The 23,244-nt window shown below is 40.4% G+C and overlaps 1 protein-coding gene across 4 annotated transcripts in view; it reads left to right on the plus strand.

Annotated features, from left to right (window-relative positions):
• Nucleotides 1-712: 712 nt before the first annotated feature.
• Nucleotides 713-23,244, plus strand: part of LOC306654672 (kinesin-like protein KIF16B) — a gene marked incomplete at its 3' end in the record, with an annotated part of 336,888 nt that continues 314,356 nt past the window's right edge. For 2 of the 4 annotated variants that reach the window (XM_079128488.1, XM_079128489.1), the window contains exon 1: nt 713-887. In XM_079128488.1, the coding sequence (XP_078984614.1) occupies nt 841-887 (47 nt within the window). In that variant the 5' untranslated portion in view covers nt 713-840. The remainder of the gene's footprint in view (nt 888-23,244) is intronic. The other 2 variants (XM_079128486.1, XM_079128487.1) reach the window with 1 other exon arrangement.

Here is a 23,244-nt window from a genome sequence, read left to right on the forward strand (position 1 = left end):
AACCTTTAAAAAAGATAACGGTGGTTCTCACTCCTAACTGCTTCGTGGTTTAAACCAAAATTGCTAAGATGTAACAAAAATGCAAACACTCCTACTGAGATCTGATTTCAGCCAATACAACATTTCCTCCTGCATTTAAAACATCTCCTACTCTTTTTTATTTTCTTGGTTCCTGAAATTGAGGGGTACAAAATACACGCTTGGATCTTTTTAGAGTAGACTTAGAGTTAGCCGCTAACACACTGACCATCATCTCCTCATTTCAGTTTGTTCCCCTGTAAAACGGATGAGATGTAATTCATGCACTGCTGGATAAAGCCAGGTCTTTGTTAGTGTTTAAAAATTCTGTTTCTGTTAATCGGTCCCCAGGATTGTGGCCCCAAATTGCAGTGATCGCCTCCTCCCCACTTTTTCAGGGGATGGGGATAAGTTTAGTTTTCCTGCAATCATCCGCGGGTAGTCGCCCTTGATGACCTCCCTGCTCCTGCCGGGGGGTGGGGGGGTGGGGGGTGGGGCTGAGTCCTGTGGTTAGTCACGCCCGTGGGCATTCCTGGCTCCGCCCCATCTCTGCCTAGGCATCCTGGCCCCGCCCCTTCGCGCCGCCCGGGCCGCCGCCAAACCCCGGTGCTTGGATCATCCGGGCCGGAGTCGCTCTGGGCATGCTCAGTGGCCTGGCAGGTGGGGCCGCCGCGCGACTCCAGGTCCGGCCCGGAGCCGAGGGGCGGGGGTGAGTGGGCGGGGGCCGCGGCTCTAGTGGCTTGAGTCTCCGGCAGCCGCAAGGCACTGGCCTAGTGGGAATCCCCGCGGGTTGGACCGGGCCTGGCCGGGCCGGGATGAGCAATGGCATCAGTCAAGGTGGCCGTGAGAGTCCGGCCCATGAATCGCAGGTGAGTGGGGCCGCTCGTCCCCCACCCTCGCCTTACCTCCACCCGGGGGAAGCTGTTTTCTAGCTCCGCTGAAAGGCCGGCATGAATTTAGTGTCAGGGGCAAGCTCCTGGCCCACCTGGTCCAGGCCCGGGCCTCTGTGGGCCTGGGGGACTTAGTGTCTTGTTGTCTCTTTCACTCTGTTCTGGAGGGGACCCTGAAGGTAAAGAGTTCTAGAGGCCAGGAAGAAGATTCCTATAAACTGTCCCCAGGCCAATAGCGTGAGGAAGTTTGCTTGTTTCCCCTTTCAGAAGCATCAAGATATGACTTGCACGAAGATACTTGGGGGGAACATGGGAATGGTGAGGGGCACCATGAGCTGTCAGGCACAACCCTCATTTGTGCCCACTCAGAAGTTCTGTTAAGTATTAACCATGCTGTTTTTAATCTCTTAGAGATGATTTCAAGTTTCGGGATATGAACCCAAACTTATGAACAATAACTTAGCAGTTCTTAACTTCTAGTGAAAGGAGGGGATGGGAAAAACTTTGACCAAAGTTTTGACTTCTGGGAAAAAAGTCAAGGACACGTTACCTTTGTTTGAAATCATGCTGAGGGGAAGAGTTGTGAACACATGTAGAATTTAATCTTGTTTTATGTTTCTACTAAGTAATGCTTTTCAGAATGATTCCACTTTTTATTCATTGAAAAGTATTCATTCCTTCTCAATGACCTCTTTGTAAACTGTTAAGAAAGATACTTTGGAAAAGTTACCTTTTAAATTGTTTTAACTTGAAGGAATGAAGTGTACTTAAATGGGATATCCCACAAGTTGTTGGGCACAGTTCATACAAAGCAACTTGTTTTTATTAACTTCTGGAGTTGTTGGACATTTGATTTACTATATGACCGCTCCCTTTTAGTCATACAAACAACTTCTGGAGGTCTTATTAGGGCATCAGAAGATCATAAAATCTGGAGATTTCCAGAACCTTCTTGACTTACCTGAGTCTATTTTTTCCATTGTCAAGTTTCTCTGATTTGGAACTATTGAAAACAAGTGCATTTAGAAATCAGTGTGAGTTTTTGTTTTGGTTGCTTCTAAAACTATTTAGGGAAGAGTTTGACTTTACTTATGCCATAAAAGAACATTTATGTTTCTTTTTATATCCAGTCATACAAGATAAACAGACCCCAAAGTCATTTAAGTGATTTAAAAAGATTTTTCTTTATTATGGATTTTCATGTATTAGAAGTTCTTTTTCTTCTTCAGAATAATATGAACACATACTAGAAAACTATTAGATAAATTAGAAAGCATTTATTAAGCACCTACCAAATACACAGCATTTTGCTGGGTGCTGTTCTGAGTATTCAGGTGAATGAATGTCTAATGAGTGTCTTCTAGGAGTACCCTGTCTGGTGAGGGAGGGATTGTATGGTTACATAACTCTAAAAAACTGGGCCTTCGGGGAGAGGTGCTATGAGTTCAGTGTCTTGACAATGTAGACCTTAAGCCCAGGTTCATGAACCAATGGCAGAAAATAAGCCCAGAAACTATGTGCTTTGAGGAGACAGATCGGTTTGATATTTTTGCTCAGCAGGCAATTGGTGGCATCACAATTGGGGGAAGAGGGAAGGAAGCCATGATCTGTGTTAGAGGGGTAATGGGAAGCTGGGATAGATAGACCAAGATCACTGGTATGATTGACAGGATTGGCAGCTCCATGGATCCGAAAGAGGTCTAAGAGGAAAAATGTAGGTCATTAACTGAGTTTTGATGCTCAAAGAGGTGAATATGATTTGGAGAATGGATGGTGAAGTTGATGTTTTTTCTCTTGGATTTGTTGAGTTGCATGAGGTATAGTAAGTGTTACTGAGTGAGTGCCACGTGTATGTTGACCTTGTTTGTTATCTGAATTACGGGAAGGAGGACTTTCATGTCTCTGCTCGAGGTGTTCAGCAGAAGGTTGGAAATTTGGGTTTAGGTCTTAGGATTATCATTGGGAGATATTTTGCACACAGGCAACAGTTTAAGAATGTTAGGTGAGAAAGAAAGGGAGCCAGGGATTGGACATTGGAATATAACTCTTAGGATTCCAGGGAGGAAAATGGCTTGCAGCAAAATAGAGGAAAACCAGCCCAGCAGGCTGTCATGGTGGGAAAGGAGAATAATATCCTGAAGATGGTGACTTAATTTCTTAAAATTAAGGTCTAAATCCTCTGGTGTAATGCTATGTGCAGCACTTAGAAAAAAAAAAAAATATTGATCGTAAAGCTGTCCAAGATAGGGGCTTGAGAAAAGCAAGATGTCCACATGCATACACACACAGTACAGTGGATTAGAGTTGTGTGTATGTACGTACACACAACTTTAGCTATATGGGACAATTCATAAGAAACACAGGGTACCTCTAAAGAGGAGACCTGATGAAGAATATGTTAGGTGAAGATGGAAAGCTTTTTTCCTTGTTACTGTTTGAATTTTCGCATTGCTCATACATAGTTTAGTAATAAATAATTAAAAACTTGTTTATGTGATTTTTAAATGTTACCTAAAAAGAGCCATTGATTCTGGAGAAAGAAGTTTTAGTTGGTTGCCTATTGATGGAAGTTGTTAAAATTTTTTTTTTTTTGATGGTAATTTTTAGAGTAGAGGAGCCTCAGGCCAAGGGGCAGCTACCAACAGGATAAAAAGAGACCTGGAGCTCAGTGTGGCTGCTGTTGTAGCCAGAGCCAGGATCTTATGAATAGGGGCAGAGTGGTGGGATACTGAGATTCTGAGCTAGGAACCTTTACAGTAGTCTGTCTTTGTGTGGAACAAGAGTGCATGGTTCTAACCAAGATTTGATGAGTTTATTTGTTTATCCTGCCTTATGGCTTATGTGGCAGAAGTACTCATCCCAGATGCAAAGGATCAATTATCTTGCATAGGCATAATAGAAGCCACCTTGATTGAGAGTTTGCTCTCTGCCTGACTCTGGCAGGAGCATCAGGTACAAAATCTGATCTTTGCAATGCCTTGAGCAGGTGGAGACTTGTTGTTATGCCATTTTACAGAGTGGGAAATAGTTGCTTAGTCATTTTGGGTGACTGTAGCAAGATACCATAAACTGGGTGACTTGAAAATAGCAAACATTTCTCATGGTTCTGGAGCCAAGATCAAGGCTGTGGTAGACAGGGTGTCTGGTGAGGGTACCTTGTTGCTGTGTCCTCGCCTGGTGGAAGGCTGAACAAAGTCTCTTGGGGGTTCTAATCTTATTCAGAAGGGCCCTGCCTTCAGGACCTAGTCACCTTCCAAAGGCTCCACCTCTTAATGTCATCTTACTGTGAACTAGATTTTAACATTTGAATTTTAGGGGTCACAAGCATTTAGACCATAGTACAAGTTAACTTGCCTAAGGTCACAACTATGCTTTTCAAATGAGTAAATCGTTAGCAGAAACTTAATTTTGTTCAGAATTTTGTGGGCGAAAATTTAGTAATTTATATATTATTATACATATTTTTTGTGACTTCTTTGTTCTTGTGCCTAGTTTCTTTTTGAATTGGTTCTATTTTTTTGCATTTTTATAGGTTTATTTGTTTTTCCTCTGAAGAGACAACAAAATAATAATTTGGTAACTAATTCGTCCATTTCCTGTTAGTCTTACTTCCTTGTTTTCTTATGGAAACACTAGATGATCCTTCAGGGCCATATGTTCCACCCCATTGGTCTGCCAGTGTTGAAAGGGTCAGAGTCTTAGGTGAGAGTGCCTGGGTTAAAATTTTGCCCTTTATTTATGAACTGGGTAAATTTGAGCAAGAGACTTAATTATTCTAAATCTTAGTTTTTTTGTTTAAAAAATGGTGATAATAGTTTCATATAACTTTCTAAGCTGTAAAGAAGGTTTCCCCCTAAGTGTTTTGACTATGATTCACAATGAGAAATACATTTTATTTTATTATTTTTTTTAAATAATTTTAGTTGTGGATGGACTTTATTTTTTTAATTTATTTATATGTGGTGCTGAGAATCGAACCCAGTGCCTCACACATGCTACACAAGCGCCCTTCCACTGAGCCACAACCCCAGCCCCGAGAAATACATTTTAAATTGTAGATCTGTAGAGAAGAAGAAGGACCTGTGAGGTGTACATGAATTATATGTAGTTCGCTCTTATACTTGCTAATCCACCTTACTCTGTTGTTTTATTAACAAATGCTATTTGTAGATCACTAAATTGATTTCTGGTTGGACCTATGTGTTGTAGTTGACAGTGTGAAAAAACACAATATGGGATTCAAATGAGAGAATACTTGAGAATCAAGCTCTCCACATGGTATCTTGTATCTAGCAGAGGCTTCAGAGATAACTTGTTGGACCAGGGCTGTGGCTTTTAGTAGAGTGTTTGCTTAGTATGGTGGAGAGGCCCTGGGTTTCATTCCCAGCACCACCACCAAAAAACAAACAAACAAAAAAGATAAGTAAATAAAAAATAAAATTAACTAATAGTATTATTTTTGCAGTTTAATGATTGTATCTTTATTCAAAAACAAACTTTAAAAAATGTTTTACTAAAAATATTCATAAAGGACTGGCAGTGTGCTACCTTTGTGGCTGTTTCCTTATCTAAGGCAAAGTCACCCAATTCTTTCCCTTTTCTGCCTGTTTTCAGCCTTTCTTCTTGATTAGGAACTCAGGTGGAATTTTTAGTGTCATGTCTCTCAAGTTCAAGAGAGAAAAAAAAAAATGCCACTGATATTTTGACTGGGATTAGTATCCTTAGTACTTTTTGGAAGTTGGTATCGCTAGTCCATTGTACAGATAAGGTACAAAGACCCAAACTGGTAGTCTTCCCAGTGCAAGAACAAGGTGGTATCAGAGAGAAAGTAGTTCCTGGTTAGTGTCCTTGTTCTGTGGTGATGGCCAAAAGCTCTTGTGTTAAGGATGGGAAGTGATCTGTATAGATGCTTTCCTTCCAGGCCCCATACTCATCTCTCTACCTTGGCAACTGCATTTCTTCTCCCACCTACTGACTGACAGAGGGGTTTTTATAATCATTTTATGGAGGGGAGACAGAAATCTCAGTTAATAGTGCTGGGCTGAGCCTGTTCCAGTTCCTTCAGAATCCTTTGTGTAGATACTTGTGGTTTCAGGGTTCACAGTTGACTGGGTTCACAGATGACTGGAGCCTTTGGCCTCTGGGAACTGCTGGTTTAGTGGCCCATAAGACACTGCTAAATCAGTGACAATGTGGAATGAGGTGAATCCTCTCTAGGGAACTCTAGAGCCTGGGGGAAGAGCTCTCTGGGGTGTCACAGACAAGAGGGTTGAGTTAGATCCAGTTCTGAGGGGGTATTGCTAGTGACCATTTTCTTTTTTTTTTTTTTTATTGTAAACAAATGGGATACATGTTGTTTGTCTGTTTGTACATGGGTTAAAGGCATACCATTTGTATAATCATAAATTTACATATGGTAATGATGTTTGATTCATTCTATTATTTTTTCCCTTCCCCCCCACCCCTCCCACCCTCCTTTTCCCTCTAAACAGTCCTTTCTTCCTCCATTCTTGTCCCCCTCCCTAACTTTAACCCTAACCCTAACCCTAACCCTAACACTAACTCCCCCCACCCTCCCCCTTATATGTCATCATCCACTTATCAGCGAGATCATTCGTCCTTTAATTTTTTGAGATTGGCTTATCTCACTTAGCATGATGGTCTCCAATTTCATCCATTTGCCTGCAAATGCCATAATTTTATCGTTCTTTATGGCAGAGTAATATTCCATTGTATATATATACCACAGTTTCTTTATCCACTCATCAATTGAAGGACATCTAGGTTGGTTCCACAATCTGGCTATTGTGAATTGAGCAGCTATGAACATTGATATGGCTGTATCTCTGTAGTATGCTGATTTTAAGTCCTTTGGGTATAGACCAAGGAGTGGGATAGCTGGGTCAAATGGTGGTTCCATTCCAAGTTTTCTAAGGAATCTCCACACTGCTTTCCAGAGTGGCTGCCCTAATTTGCAGCCCCACCAGCAATGTATGAGTGTACCTTTCTCCCCACATCCTCGCCAAAACCTGTTGCTTGTATTTTTGATAACCGCCATTCTAATTGGGGTGAGATGGAATCTTAGGGTGGTTTTGATTTGCATTTCTCTTATTACTGGAGATGTTGAACATTTTTTCATATGTTTGTTGATTGCTTGTACATCTTCTTCTGTGAAGTGTCTGTTCATTTCCTTAGCCCATTTGTTGATTGGATTATTTGTATTCTTGGTGTAGAGTTTTTTTGAGTTCTTTATAGATTCTGGAGATTAGTGCTCTATCTGAAGTATGATTGGCAAAGATATTCTCCCACTCTGTAGGCTCTTTCTTCACATTACTGATAGTTTCCTTTGCTGAGAGAAAGCTTTTTAGTTTGAATCTGTCCCAGTTATTGATTCTTGCTTTTATTTCTTGTGCTATGGGTGTCCTGTTGAGGAAGTCTGGTCCTAGGCCGACATGTTGAAGATCGGGACCTACTTTTTCTTCTATAATCTGCAGAGTCTCTGGTCTGATTCCAAGGTCCTTAATCCATTTTGAGTTGAGTTTTGTGCAGGGTGAGAGATATGGGTTTAGTTTCATTCTGTTGCATATGGATTTCCAATTCTCCCAGCACCATTTGTTGAAGAGGCTATCTTTTCTCCATTGCATATTTTTGGCACCTTTGTCTAGTATTAGAAAGTTGTATTTATTTGGGTTTGTGTCCGTGTCCTCTATTCTGTACCATTGATCTACCTGTCTATTTTGGTACCAATACCGTGCCGTCTTTGTTACTATTGCTTTGTAATAAAGTTGAAGTTCGGATATTGTGATACCCCCTGCTTCATTTTTCCTGCGAAGGATTGCTTTAGCTATTCTGGGTTTCTTATTCTTCCAGATGAATTTCATGATTGCTTGCTCTATTTCTGTAAGGTACATCATTGGGATTTTAATTGGAATTGCATTGAATCTGTATAGCACTTTAGGTAGTATGGCCATTTTGACAATATTAATTCTGCCTATCCAAGAACATGGGAGATCTTTCCATCTTCTAAGGTTTTCTTTAATTTCTTTCTTTAGTGTTCTGTAGTTCTCATTGTAGAGGTCTTTCACCTCTTTTGTGAGATTGATTCCCAAGTATTTTATTTTTTTCGATGTTATTGTGAATGGGATAGTTTTCCTAATTTCTCTTTCTGAGGATTCATCACTTATGTATAAAAATGCATTGGATTTATGAGCATTGATCTTGTAACCTGCTACTTTACTGAATTCACTTATGAGTTCTAAAAGTTTTCTGGTGGAATTTCCTGGTTCCTCTAAGTATATAATCAAATCATCCGCAAATAGGGATAGTTTGAGTTCTTCTTTTCCTATTCGTATTCCTTTAATTTCCTTGGTCTGTCTAATTGCTCTGGCTAGAGTCTCAAGAACTATATTGAATAGGAGTGGTGAAAGAGGGCATCCCTGTCTTGTTCTAGTTTTTAGGGGGAATGCTTTCAGTTTTTCACCATTTAGAATGATATTAGCCATGTTAGCATAGATGGCCTTTACAATGTCAAGGAATGTTCCCACTATCCCTATTTTTTCTAGTGTTTTGAGCATGAAGGGGTGCTGTATTTTATCAAATGCTTTTTCTGCATCTATTGAAATAATCATGTGATTCTTGACTTTAAGTCTATTGATATGGTGAATTACATTTATTGATTTCCGGATGTTGAACCAACCTTGCATCCCTGGGATAAAACCCACTTGATCATGGTGCACTATCTTTTAAATATATTTTTGTATGTGATTTGCTAAAATTTTATTGAGAATTTTTGCGTCAATGTTCATTAATGATATCGGTCTGAAATTTTCTTTCCTCGATTCGTCTCTGTCTGGTTTGGGTATCAGGGTAATATTGGCTTCATAGAATGAGTTTGGGAGCGTTCCCTCCTCTTCTATTTCATGGAATACTTTGAGAAGTATTGGAATGAGCTCTTCTTTAAAGGTTTTGTAGAACTCAGCTGAGAACCCATCTGGTCCTGGACTTTTCTTTGTTGGTAGGCTTTTGATGACCTCTTCTACTTCATTATTTGAAATTGTTCTATTTAAATTGTGTATGTCCTCCTCGTTCAATTTAGGCAATTCATATGTCTCTAGAAACCTGTTGATGTCTTCGAAATTTTCTGTTTTGTTGGAATATAGCTTTTCAAAATAGCTTCTAATTATGTTTTGTATTTCAGTCGTGTCTGTTGTGATATTTCCTTGTTCATTCCAAATTTTAGTGATTTGGGTTTTCTCTCGTCTTCTCTTTGTTAGAGTGGCTAAGGGTTTATCAATTTTGTTTATTTTTTCAAAGAACCAACTATTTATTTTGTCAATTTTTTGTATTGTTTCTTTTGTTTCAATTTCGTTGATTTCAGCTCTGAGTTTAACTATTTCCTGTCTTCTACTACTTTTGGTGTTGGTCTGTTCTTTTTCTAGGGCTTTGAGCTGTAGTGTTAGGTTGTTTATTTGTTGATTTTTACTTCTTTTATTGAATGTGCTCCATGAAATAAATTTTCCTCTAAGTACTGCTTTCATAGTTTCCCAAAGATTTTGATATGATGTTTCTTTGTTCTCATTTACCTCTAAGAATTTTTTAATTTCCTTCCAAATATCTTCTGTTATCCATTCATCATGTAATAGCATATTGTTTAATCTCCAGGTGTTGGAGTAGCTTCTGTTTTTTACTCTTTCATTTATTTCTAATTTCAATCCATTATGATCTGATAGAATACAAGGTAGTGTCTCTATCTTCTTGTATTTGCTTACATTACCTTTGTGGCATAATATATGGTCTATTTTAGAGAAGGATCCATGTGCTGCTGAGAAGAAAGTGTATTTGCTCTTGGTTGGATGGTATATTCTATAAATGTCCGTTAAGTCTAAATTATTGATTGTGTTATTGAGATCTATGGTTTCTTTGTTCAATTTTTGTTTGGAAGATTTGTCCAGTGGTGAGAGAGGTGTGTTAAAATCACCTAGTATTATTGTGTTATGGTCTATTTGGTTTCTGAAATTGAGAAGGATTTGTTTGACGTACATGGATGAGCCACTGTTTGGGGCATAGATGTTTATGATTGTTATATCTTGCTGATTTATGGTTCCCTTAAGCAGTGTGTAATGTCCTTCTTTATCCCTTCTGACTAGTTTTGACTTGAAGTCCACAGTATCTGAAATGAGGATGGATACCCCAGCTTTTTTGCTGAGTCCATGTGCATTGTATGGTTTTCCCCATCCTTTCACCTTTAGTCTATGGGTATCTCTTTCTATGAGGTGAGTCTCTTGCAGGCAACATATTGTTGGATCTTTCTTTCTGATCCAATCTGCCAGTCTATGTCTTTTGTTTGATGAGTTCAGGCCATTAATATTCAGGATTATTATTGAGATATGATTAGTATTCCCGGTCATTTGGTTCATTTTATTTATTTATTTATTTATTTATTTTGACACGACTTGCTTCTTCCTTTATTTGACAACTCCTTTAGGATAGTTCCTCCCATTGCTGATTTGCTTCTTTGTTTTTCATCTCTTCCTCGTGGAATATTTTGCTGAGAATGTTCTGTAATGCTGGCTTTCTTTTTGTAAATTCTTTTAGTTTTTGTTTATCATGGAAGGATTTTATTTCATCATCAAATTTGAAGGTAAGTTTTGCTGGGTATAAGATTCTTGGTTGGCATCCATTTTCTTTCAGGGCTTGAAAAATGTTGTTCCAGGCCCTTCTAGCTTTTAGGGTCTGGATTGAAAAATCTGCTGATATCTGTATTGGTTTCCCCCTGAATGTAATTTGGTTCTTTTGTCTCACAGCCTTTAAAATTCTGTCTTTATTTCGTGTGTTAGGTATTTTCATTATAATGAGCCTTGGTGTGGGTCTGTTGTAATTTTGTGTATTTGAGTCCTATAGGCCTCTTGAACTTGATTTTCCATTTCATTCTTCAGATTTGGTAAATTTTCTGATATTATTTCATTGAATAGATTGTTCATTCCTTTGGTCTGTTTCTCTAAGCCTTCCTCAATCCCAATAATTCTTAAATTTGGCCTTTTCATGATATCCCATAGTTCTTGGAGATTGTGTTCATGATTTCTTACCATCTTCTCTGTTTGGTCCACTTTGTTTTCAAGGTTAAATATTTTGTCTTCCATATCTGAGGTTCTGTCTTCCAGGTGTTCTATCCTATTGGTTATGCTTTCTATGGAGTTCTTAATTTGGTTTATTGTTTCCTTCATGTCAAGGATTTCTGTTTGTTTTTTTTTCAATATCTCTAACTCTTTATTGAAATGATCTTTTGCTTCCTGTATTTGCTCTTTTAACTGTCGATTGGTGCGATCATTCAGTGCCTGCATTTGCTCTTTCATCTCGTCATTTGCTTCCCTTATCATTTTAATTATGTACATTCTTAACTCCCTTTCTGTCATTTCTTCTGCCATGCTGTCGTTGGGTTTCATTGATGTAACATCTAGATTTGTTTGCAGCATTTTCTTTCCTTGTTTTCTCATATTGTACAGGTATCAGTTGACCGCTGTGATATTGCAGATTTCCTCTATTGACTTATAATATCCCTGAAGATTTCTAGTATATCCCCTCTTAGCCTTCAATAGCCTGAAGTCTTGGAGGAAGTTGATAATGCGGTGCTCCACAAGGAAGCTGACTCCCTAGGGGTGGTGGCCTTCTGGTGGTGTATATTCCCTGCTAGTGGGCAGAGGTACCTTCACTTGATGACGAATGGTCATCCAAAGGGGAAGTAGGATGTGGGCTGATGCAAGGCCAGTTTGGTCTTGTGTCTCTGGTTTTACAGTCCTTTTGGGAGAACCTCACCCGACAGGGAGGACTCACCTGGTGGGGAGGTCTCGCTGGTCGGTTCCCCTCCCAGAGGTTCCGTTCAATTCACAACTACCGCCTGGGCTGGGCAGCCTTCTTCTGCAATGTTCCCAGGGACCCGGACCTACCTCCTGGGCCTGGAAGCCTTGCCCTTCGCAGACGAATCTCCTTAGGCTGCCTCTCCTCAGAGAAGCTGCCTGCAGTCCTGGAGCCTTCGCTCTGCCCCTCAGTTTGTCTGTGCGGCTCTTCCACCAAGAAGCCGCCTAGGCCCTGGGACCCTGCTCTGCACTTTTCGCCTGGCTATGCGGCCCCTCCTCTGAGCAGCCACCTGGTGACCCTTACAGTCGCTCGGAGTCCCAGTGACCCACCACACGCCTTTTCCTCTGGCAGCCACCTGGTGTTCCGTGCAGTCGCTCTAAGTCCAAGTGACCCACCACGCACCTCCTTCTCCACCAGGCAGTCACCCAGAGATCTGGTGCATTCCTCACGAGTCCCAGCAACTCACTGTGCACCTCCCCGTCCCGACTGCCACCCGTAGCCCTGGTGCAGTCACTTCGAGCCCAAGCACCCCGCCGCGCTCCTCCTCCTTCTCCAGACAACCCCCCTGTGTTTAGGAGTGGATGCTCTGGGTCCAAACCACTCACCACGCTGCTCCACCGGATAGCCGCCCGGAGCCCTGGCATAGCTGCTCCAAGTCCAAGCGACGTGCGGGGCCCATATTTCTCCTTCTCCTCTGGGCAGCCCCCTGTGTTCAGGGGTGGTCGCTTTCAGTCCAAGCAGCTCACCGTGCACCCTCTCCTTTGGGCAGCCTCCCAGAACCCGGGTGGGTTGCACTGAGTCCAAGCGCTGTGCTAAGCAGCCACCTCTCCGATGCTCCCAGTCGTCCGCGTTCACTGCTCCAGCGGGGGGAGGGGTGTCTCGCCGGCAGCTCTACTTCACAAAGTTCCCTGCGTTCGTACCGCCCCATCCGGGACGCCTCCCCAATGGGAGAGACTCACCCGGCTACTTTGAGTTGGTCCCAAGTCTCTCAATATCTCCTCTTCTTGAGTCCTGAGTCCACGCTGCTCCTCCGGATAGCCGCCTGGAGCCCTGGTGCAGCTGCTCCAAGTCTAAGCGATGTGCGGGCCCGTATTTCTCCTTCTCCTCTGGGCAGCCCCCTGTGTTCAGGGGTGGTCGCTTTCAGTCCAAACAGCTCACTGCGCACCCTCTCCTTTGGGCAGCCTCCCAGAGCCCGGGTGGGTTGCACTGAGTCCAAGCGCTGTGCTGAGCAGCCACCTCTCCGATGCTCCCAGTTGTCCGCGTTCACTGCTGGGGGGGGGGGGGGAGTGTCTCGCCGGCAGCTCTACTTCACAAAGTTCCCTGCGTTCGTACCGCCCCATCCGGGACACCTCCCCAATGGGAGAGACTCACCCAGCTGCTTTGAGTTGGTCCCAAGTCTCTCTATATCTCCTCTTCTTGAGTCCTGAGTCCTGGAGCAACACGAAAGGCAGCCACCCTCTAGTCCACCATCTTGAATCTCTAGTGACCATTTTCTAAGTACAGTAATTGGTAAGGACTTGGCAGATGTTTTTTTGAAAATTGGTATTGCCAGCCCATTGTACAGATGAAGAACAAAGATCCAGACTGAACCAGCCTGCCTAAAGTCACACACTTGGACAATGTGGAGGCAGGATTTGAACCCAAGTCTGTCTTACCTTATTCTAACTCCCTAAAGTCCTCCTGTGAGTGGGGAAGACTTGAATGAGGGGAGTACAGGGGTTGACTAGGAGGTAGGAACAAATTTAGTGTATTAGGGATTTTAAAGAGCAGTTGAAAGTTTTTGTAAGTACTGGTTGAGAGGGGCTTTACTTTGTTAAACATGTGGGTTTGGGCTTTTGTTCTCTAAAGTCCTGTGCTCACCAGTATATAGCTATTGGCCACATGAGCTTTAAGTCAAAATTTTAGTTTTTCGGGCAGTAGGCACTTCAAATGCCCCATAGCCATGTGTTAAACAGGCTAGATGTAGAACATGTCCACATTGGTGGAAAATTCTGGGCAGTATGTCTGAACAGGACTTGATGAATGCCAGCTCTACCATTCCGAGCTTCACATCTGGCACTTTAGTTCTGTGCTTCACTTTCTTCATCTGTAAGATAGTGGTCTTCACAGGACCCTCCTTATTGGGTTGAAGTGGTGATGGAATAAGTAACATTTCTGACAGGGCCAGGCCCCAAAGTGAAAGTTCTGTAAATATTAGAACTTACTGATGGTTTTAAAATGGGACTATCACTTGCCAATTGGTGTTTTCAGATGTTTCATCTAATGGTATTGTGTATGGATATAGTAATACCAGCATAGCAACAATGAACATGTTTTTATTATTTGCCAAGTGCTGTGCAAAGTAGTTTTTATACACTAGCATGCCATTGACTTTCCTGACTCTGTGCATCATAGAGTTCAGGATGCCTGAGCGCAGAGTGCATAAAGAGCTGAAATATGACCCACTCTGATTTGATTCTGGACTAAGTTGAAATAGTGATAGAAGAGGGCAGCACCAAGGGACAAAACTTACAAACAAAACTTATTTTTATTGTGAAAATAACACATGCTTATAAAAGATGTGTTATGTGTACGAGAGTACAAAAAAAAAAAAAAAAAAAAAAAATCAAACTGCAAGTCACTCTTGATTCCATGATCCCTAAATAACTACTTTCAAACCTAGTGTATTCGCATCCTCTTGTTTGTGTAGGAACAATATATACTCTGTTTTGTAGTTGCTTTTGTAGTTGCAAGAGACATTGCAAACACCAATCAGCAGGAGAGAGGTGGAGGAGTCAAGGATGGCTGAGTGGTTGACCTTATTAAGTGGAAGAGTGACTTTTCCCAAAGGTGGAAATGCTGGGCACGGAGCTGACTAGGGTGGATGGAGGTGCATGGTGGCCACTTGAGTTGGCTCAGGATTCCAATGGGAAATCCAGGGATTAGGAGGTGAGGTAAGGGTGAGTTATCAGCTCTGCAAATGCACATTTGGAGGTCATTATGTTACTGGTTGGGTGGATTCTTTGCATCAGAGGAATCAGATAAAGCACAATTGCTACAGGAGCAAGACTCTTCTTAGTATTAGAGCATTATAGTTATACATAGTAGTTGGGTTCATTTTAACAACATTATGCATGCATGAAATTTGATTTCAATCCCTGTTCCCCACCCCCACCACTTTTCCTCCCTCCTCCTGTTCTCCTTCCTCTACTGATCTTCCTTTCCAGGAGCAAGATTCTTATTGAGACTTCTTGCAGGAGCAGAAAGGAGACACAGCACTGACAAAGAGAGTGTCAAGCTGGCTCTAAGGACAAAGAGGGAGATCTGTCTTTATTCCAGTGAAAGGGTGGTAGGGCTCCTCTAGAGTTTAGAATGTTAATATGTTCAGGTGCATATCAAAAGTTGTTTTTCTTTTCCATGGTCAGCATTTCAACATTGAGGGACAGGGTAGTGTTCCTGTCATCCTGGCACCAAATGTATATCTCTCATATTGACACTGCATCCTGCATAAACATCTTTGCCCTGTGGTTAAGTTGAGTTCCTGGAGCTGTTTAGAGAATACATAGGTGGGGAGTGGAAGAAAACATAAATCATGTGAGTAACAAGTTAAGGATTCCGGGAGTTTGTTGTTTTGGTGACTCCCCTACAATTTTATCTTTTATGTTGACTGTCCTTGGAGAGTCATGGCGGGGCGGGGGGGGGGGTGTGTGGAATCCTGGCCTTAATGATGCACCTGTTTTTTGCAGCTGATAAGACTGAGAGTGAAAGGGTAGGGAAAGGCATTATCATGCTTTTAATAACTAACAAGCCTTGAGTGCAGGTGGGAGGGCAGAGAAAAGCACATGCCATACTTTTAATAGCTAACAGTCTGGGAGTTAAAGTCCAGGAGTGCATTTGCCCTTTTGGGTGTGGTGGGGAGTCAGGTGGGGGCACTGACTGTCTGTTCTCCAACTTTGAGTTTTTATTGTCTTCATACTGCTGCTTTTCTTGGGGGTTTCCTGACTGTCTCAACTTGAAGGTGATGGTCACTGTGATGAAAGTGAATGTTGTCTTCTGGAAGACTTTAGTAAAGAAGAGGAAGGGGACAGCAGTACTGTATAACCAGAGTAGAGGCCAGAGCTCTTCAGTAGCTGGCTGAGGGTCTTGGGTAGTTGCTTTTACTCTGTAAGGCTTACTTGCTTGTTTTATAAAACAGCAATTCTCCCAGGTATGTTCCAGGGACAGATGTGAATTGTTGAGACTTTTAGGGGTTCATGAAGTCAAAACTGTTTTCACAGTAATACTAAGATGTTATGTGCCTATTTTACTTCCATTTTTTCATGAGTATACAGTGTTTTCCATGTACATTGACTATGATGTATAATGATGTTTTGGGTCTGTGGACTGTGTGTTTAAAACGTTTCTCAGTTTTAATTTCTAATATGGTAATTTTCATTGGATATGACTGATGTTAATTAAAAACTCTTCAGGCTCCTTTGTAATTTTTGAGTGTGAACAGGTTCTGAGATCATATTTGAGAACCATTACTGTAAAATAATGCTACATATGTTGCTGGGGAGATGAGATGAAGTAGTGTGTAAGGCATGTTCAGCACACCTCCCATTTGTGTAGTAACCATTCAGTAAAGCATTGCTGCTACTGTTTCTTTCCATCATTGTTGTTACTGACAGGCACAATAAAGGAGGCAAGAGTGGAGGACTCAGCAGTGGAGCGATAGGGAGAAAAGCAGGAGAGTAGATTGTCATTCCTTACCTAGGATTTGAGGCTCAGGAAGGAGAGAGCTCACCAGGTGGAAGGCTGTGCAGGTCAAGGCCTGATCCCAGCTGGCTGGGTTAGGCTACCGGAGTAGGCTAAATGGCTCTGGAGGGGATTGTTCAAGTTGAGCAGTGAGAGGTGCTGCCATAGCTGCAGGGTTAGGGTTAGGGTCCATGTGTGTGAGCAACAAGGGCATGGAAGTGGCGCCTGTTGACTGCCCTTCCGATTAATGGTGAGAGGAAAGGAAGGAGAGAGCAAGATCCTGTCCACCTGGGCAGAATTTGGCTCCTGTAATGACATCTTTTAAAACTCCTTTACTCCTCATTGGAGGCTTAGAGCTTGGCTCGGATCCCAACCCTCACCTGGGCATTGCAAACCCAGGCTTGGCAGAAGGCAGGTGTTTTGTCTGTCTTTTTGTTGTTTGTTTTAACAAAGAGAAAAAGCAGGTAGTTTGGGTTTGGAGAAAGAAGGCTGAAGGGACAAAGGAGAGAAGTAGGACTGGGCTGGATAGAGAAAAGGTAGATTTTCTGGTGGGGAGTGAGAGTTCTGATGCGTTGGGTGGGTTTCTATCAGGAGTGCTGCTGCTTTTGCTGACTCCTGGAGTTTGGAGCATATGGAAAAAAATTTTTTTTTTCTATTAGGTGAACTTTGCAAGTAATGTGAAACAAATGGCTGATTTTTTTTTTTTTGTATGTAGTATTTAAAAATAGTGTGTGCAATATTCAAGGTATAAATATTATATATGTAATATACAGTATTTTTAAAAAGCTCTTTGATTAGAGTGTTTACTGGACATAATTCAGGATTAAAGTTTTGTTGCTTTGATACAAACGTGGAGATTGTGTGTGTGTGTGTGTGTGTGTGTGTTTGTGCACAGGCCAGAGGGAGAGAGATTGAATGCATGTGTCTTTCCATCATAGAGGTTGTTACCAAAAAATGAGTCCTTGTCCCCAATGCCAGTCCAATGAGAAAAAGGAAAAAGTTTTGTTGCTTTGCTAGCATAGGAGAAACACAGGGGATTCCTGTTCCAAAGACTGTAATTCTGCCCATCAGCAGGAACAGGGGGCTTTTATTTTTTTTTTTTTTTTTTTTTTTTTTTCATTATTTAGAGAATACTTTATTAGTTTCTGTAATCAAACCCACGTAGATAAGACCTTACATATTTAATACAGTGCGTTACCCCTGTACAAATGGAAAAAAATTAAGTTTAACGTTTCTAGACCAATATGGCTGTTAATTTCTGTACAATGCCAACTCAACACGGTAAACTGGGATACTTTTTCCAAAGTTGACAGCACAGCTAAAGTTTCCAAAAATTCAAATTATATATATATGTATATATATATATATATTTATATTTATATAAAAAGACCAATAATAGCAGTATGTTATGCATCAATAGCAGCAACAGCTTTTCCAGGTTCTGCAGTCATCTGAACAAAATTATAGAGACATCCAGCACACTCCATTAAAAAAAGGGGCCAGGGCTGGGGGGGGGGGGGGGGGGGGCAGTGGTGGTAAAAAAACAAAAACAAAACAAAACCCGAGAAAACAGCAAAATTCTGTTACTGTTGTGATACCTGGCACCATTTTTTTTTTTTTTTTTTATTAGCTTCTCAATCATCATCTGAAAACATAACATTCTAGAGTAACATCATTAAAAACAGCTCTGATAAAGCACGGTCACTACTACGTATCATAAAGCAGGTACAAGAGGTTTTACATTCACAGAGTATGATACAGTACTGTCCTACATCTATAATACTAGAGGATACAATTAAAAAGGCAATTATTTGAGACTTGATTCTACTTTTCCAGCAGAGGGCCCAAAGGATGGCATGACACAGCTCTGTAAAGAAATGTACTTCCTTAGGATTTCCTTTCATTGGCGGCACAGTTCCAAGTACTCACTCTCTTCATGAATATCAGCTAAAAACTGTTTATATATATATATATATATATATATATATATATATATATATATAAAGGCCAGGAAAAAAACCAAAAAACAAAAAGCAAAACAAAACCATTGGATTCATACACAGGTGACCAAGTGGAGGCAAGCAAGACTCAACCTAACCAGCATTTTGCCAAATCTGTCCTGTTTGAATGGTGAGCGCTCCATAGAAGAAAGGAGAGGCCAAGCAGCGCTCTGAAGCCCCAGACCACAATCCAAACACAGCATCATTTCAACAGAGGCAGCTGCCAAACACTGCTCATTCGGATACGCTCCAGGATGCTGGTGTCAATATTTAATCATCTGCTCACTCATTCAGGAAGAAGGGGAGATCAGTTACTACTGTACTTTGATTGTGTTCAACTCAATCATCATGTTACAAAAATAGCAAGCTGCCATAATAAAAAATAAGGCTCCTCTCTCCAGCACCAGTTACCTTCAGCTCTTCACCTTCAAGCCTGCAAACGCCATAACCGTACCCAACGAACATAAGGGAGCAAAGAAACCACATGAGATCTACTGGCCGGGTCTGCCACACTGTTCAGGCTGAGCTATTCCTCTGTGGTGTTATTCTCTCCTATTTCTGATGTTTCATCTAACCGTAAAGATTTTTAGTTCTAAATTATATGCACTTAAGGAATATGTGCACATATTCATATATAGATTCTGATTGAAGATGCACGGCCATCAACGGAGCCAAAGTTATACAGTAGGTGCGAGCTTGCAAAGCCTGGTTGTAACTGGTGCCATTTCCTTAGCCCATTTGTTGACTGGACTGTTTGAATTCTTGGAGTAGAGTTTTTTGAGTTCTTTATAGATTCTGGAGATTAGTGCTCTATCTGAAGTATGATTGGCAAAGATATTCTCCCACTCTGTAGGCTCTTTCTTCGCATTGCTGATAGTTTCCTTTGCTGAGAGAAAGCTTTTTAGTTTGAATCTATCCCAGTGGTTGATTCTAGCTTTTATTTCTTGTGCTATGGGAGTCCTGTTAAGGAAGTCTGGTCCTAGACCAACAAGATGAAGATTTGGACCTACTTTTTCTTCTATAATCTGCAGGGTCTCTGGTCTGATTCCGAGGTCCTTAATCCATTTTGAGTTTAGTTTCGTGCATGGTGAGAGATATGGGTTTAGTTTCATTCTGTTGCATATGGATTTCCAATTCTCCCAGCACCATTTGTTGAAGAGGCTATCTTTTCTCCATTGCATATTTTTGGCCCCTTTGTCTAGTATGAGAAAATTGTATTTATTTGGGTTTGTGTCCGTGTCCTCTATTCTGTACCATTGATCTACCTTTCTATTTTGGTACCAATACCATGCCGTTTTTGTTACTATTGCTTTGTAGTAGAGTTGAAGATCTGGTATTGCAATACCCCCTGTTTCACTCTTCCTGCTAAGGATTGCTTTAGCTATTCTGGGTTTCTTATTCTTCCAGATGAATTTCATAATTGCCTGCTCTATTTCTGTAAGGTACGTCATTGGGATTTTAATTGGAATTGCATTGAATTTGTATAGCACTTTAGGTAGTATGGCCATTTTGACAATATTAATTCTTCCTATCCAAGAACATGGAAGATCTTTCCATCTTCTAAGGTGTTCTTTAATTTCTTTCTTTAGTGTTGTATAGTTCTCATTGTAGAGGTCTTTCACCTCTTTTGTGAGATTGATTCCCAAGTATTTTATTTTTTTCGAGGCTATTGTGAATGGGGTAGTTTTCCTAATTTCTCTTTCTGAAGATTCATCACTTATGTATAAAAATGCGTTGGATTTATGGGCATTGATCTTGTAACCTGCTACTTTACTGAAATCACTTATGAGTTCTAAGAGTTTTCTGGTGGAATTTCCAGGTTCCTCTAAATATATAATCATGTCATCAGCGAACAGGGATAGTTTGAGTTCTTCTTTTCCAATTCGTATCCCTTTAATTTCTTTGGTTTGTCTAATTGCTCTGGCCAGAGTCTCAAGAACGATGTTGAATAGAAGTGGTGAAAGAGGGCATCCCTGCCTTGTTCCAGTTTTTAGGGGGAATGCTTTCAGCTTTTCACCATTTAGAATGATATTAGCCATGGGCTTAGCATAAATGGCCTTTACAATATTAAGGAATGTTCCCACTATCCCTATTTGTTCTAGTGTTTTGAGCATGAAGGGGTGCTGAATTTTATCAAATGCTTTTTCTGCGTCTATTGAAATAATCATGTGATTCTTGACTTTAAGTCTATTAATATGGTGAATTACGTTTATTGATTTCCTGATGTTGAACCAACCTTGCATCCCTGGGATGAAACCCACTTGATCATGGTGCACTATCTTTTTAATATGTTTTTGTATGCGATTTGCTAAAATTTTGTTGAGAATTTTTGCGTCGATGTTCATTAAGGATATTGGTCTGAAATTTTCTTTCCTTGATGAGTCTCTGTCTGGTTTAGGTATCAGTGTGATATTGGCTTCATAGAATGAGTTTGGGAGGGTTCCCTCCTCTTCTATTTTATGGAATACTTTGAGAAGTATTGGAATGAGCTCTTCCTTAAAGGTTTTGTAGAACTCGGCTGAGAACCCATCTGGTCCCGGACTTTTCTTTGTTGGTAGGCTTTTGATGACTTCTTCTATTTCAGTACTTGAAATTGGTCTATTTAAATTGTGTATGTCCTCCTCGTTCAGTTTAGGCAATTCATATGTCTCTAGAAACCTGTTGATGTCTTCGAAATTTTCTATTTTGTTGGAGTATAGATTTTCAAAATAGCTTCTAATTATGTTTTGTATTTCCATCCTGTCTGTAGTGATATTTCCTTGTTCATTCCGAATTTTAGTGATTTGGGTTTTCTCTCGTCTTCTCTTTGTTAGTGTGGCTAAAGGTTTATCAATTTTGTTTATTTTTTCGAAGAACCAACTATTTATTTTGTCAATTTTTTGTATTGTTTCTTTTGTTTCAATTTCATTGATTTCAGCTCTGAGTTTAACAATTTCCTGTCTTCTACTACTTTTGGTGCTGTTCTGTTCTTCTTTTTCTAAGGCTTTGAGCTGTAGTGTTAGGTTGTTTATTTGTTGAGTTTTACTTCTTTTATTAAATGCGCTCCATGAAATAAATTTCCCTCTAAGTACTGCTTTCATAGTGTCCCAGAGGTTTTGATATGATGTTTCTTTGTTCTCATTTACCTCTAAGAATTTTTTAATTTCCTTCTTAATATCTTCTGTTATCCATTCATCATATAATAGCATATTGTTTAACCTCCAGATGTTGGAATAGTTTCTGTGTTTTACTCTTTCATTTATTTCTAACTTCAATCCATTATGATCTGATAGAATACATGCTAGTGTCTCTATCTTCTTGTATTTGCTAACATTAGCTTTGTGGCATAATATATGGTCTATTTTAGAGAAGGATCCATGTGCTGCTGAGAAGAAAGTGTATTCACTCTTGGTTGGATGGAATATTCTATAAATGTCCGTTAAGTCTAAATTATTGATTGTGTTGTTGAGATCTATGGTTTCTTTGCTCAATTTTTGTCTGGAAGATCTGTCCAGTGGTGAGAGCGGCGTGTTAAAATCACCTAGTATTATTGTGTTGTGGTCTATTTGGTTTCTGAAATTGAGAAGGATTTGTTTGACATACATAGATGAGCCACTGTTTGGGGCATAGATGTTTATGATTGTTATATCTTGCTGATTTATGCTTCCCTTAAGCAGTATGAAATAACCTTCTTTATCCCTTCTGACTAACTTTGGCTTGAAGTCCACATTATCGGAAATGAGGATGGATACTCCAGCTTTTTTGCTGAGTCCATGTGCATGGTATGTTTTTCCCCATCCTTTCACCTTTAATCTATGGGTATCTTTTTCTATGAGGTGAGTCTCTTGCAGGCAACATATTGTTGGATCTTTCTTTTTAATCCAGTCTGCCAGTCTATGTCTTTTGATTGATGAATTCAGGCCATTAACATTCAGGGTTATTATAGAGAAATGATTTGGTTTCCCGGTCATTTGGTTCATTTTTAAAATTTTGTTTATTTATTTGTTTGACACAACTTGTTTCCTCCTTTATTTGACAATTCCTTTAGGATAATTCCTCCCTTTGCTGATTTGCTTCTTTGTTTTTCATCTCTTCCTCATGGAATATTTTGTTGAGAATGTTCTGTAATGCTGGCTTTCTTTTTGTAAATTCTTTTAGCTTTTGTTTATCATGGAAGGATTTTATTTCATCGTCAAATTTGAAGGTAAGTTTTGCTGGGTATAAGATTCTTGGTTGGCATCCATTTTCTTTCAGGGCTTGAAAAATGTTGTTCCAGGACCTTCTAGCTTTTAGGGTCTGGATTGAAAAATCTGCTGATATGCGTATTGGTTTCCCCCTGAATGTAATTTGGTTCTTTTCTCTCACAGCCTTTAAAATTCTGTCTTTATTTTGTATGTTAGGTATTTTCATTATAATGTGCCTTGGTGTGGGTCTGTTGTAATTTTGTGTATTTGGAGTCCTGTAAGCCTCTTGAACTTGATTTTCCATTTCATTCTTCAGATTTGGGAAATTTTCTGATATTATTTCATTGAATAGGTTGTTCATTCCTTTGGCTTGTTTCTCTAGGCCTTCCTCAATCCCAATAATTCTTAAATTTGGCCTTTTCATGATATCCCATAGTTCTTGTAGATTCTGTTCATGATTTCTTACCATCTTCTCTGTTTGTTCAGCTTTGTTTTCAAGGTTAAATATTTTGTCTTCAATGTCTGAGGTTCTGTCTTCCAGGTGTTCTATCCTATTGGATATGCTTTCTATGGAGTTCTTAATTTGGTTTATTGTTTCCTTCA

The sequence above is a fragment of the Sciurus vulgaris genome (assembly GCF_902686455.1).
Source record: "Sciurus vulgaris genome assembly, chromosome: 2".
NCBI lineage: Eukaryota > Metazoa > Chordata > Mammalia > Rodentia > Sciuridae > Sciurus > Sciurus vulgaris.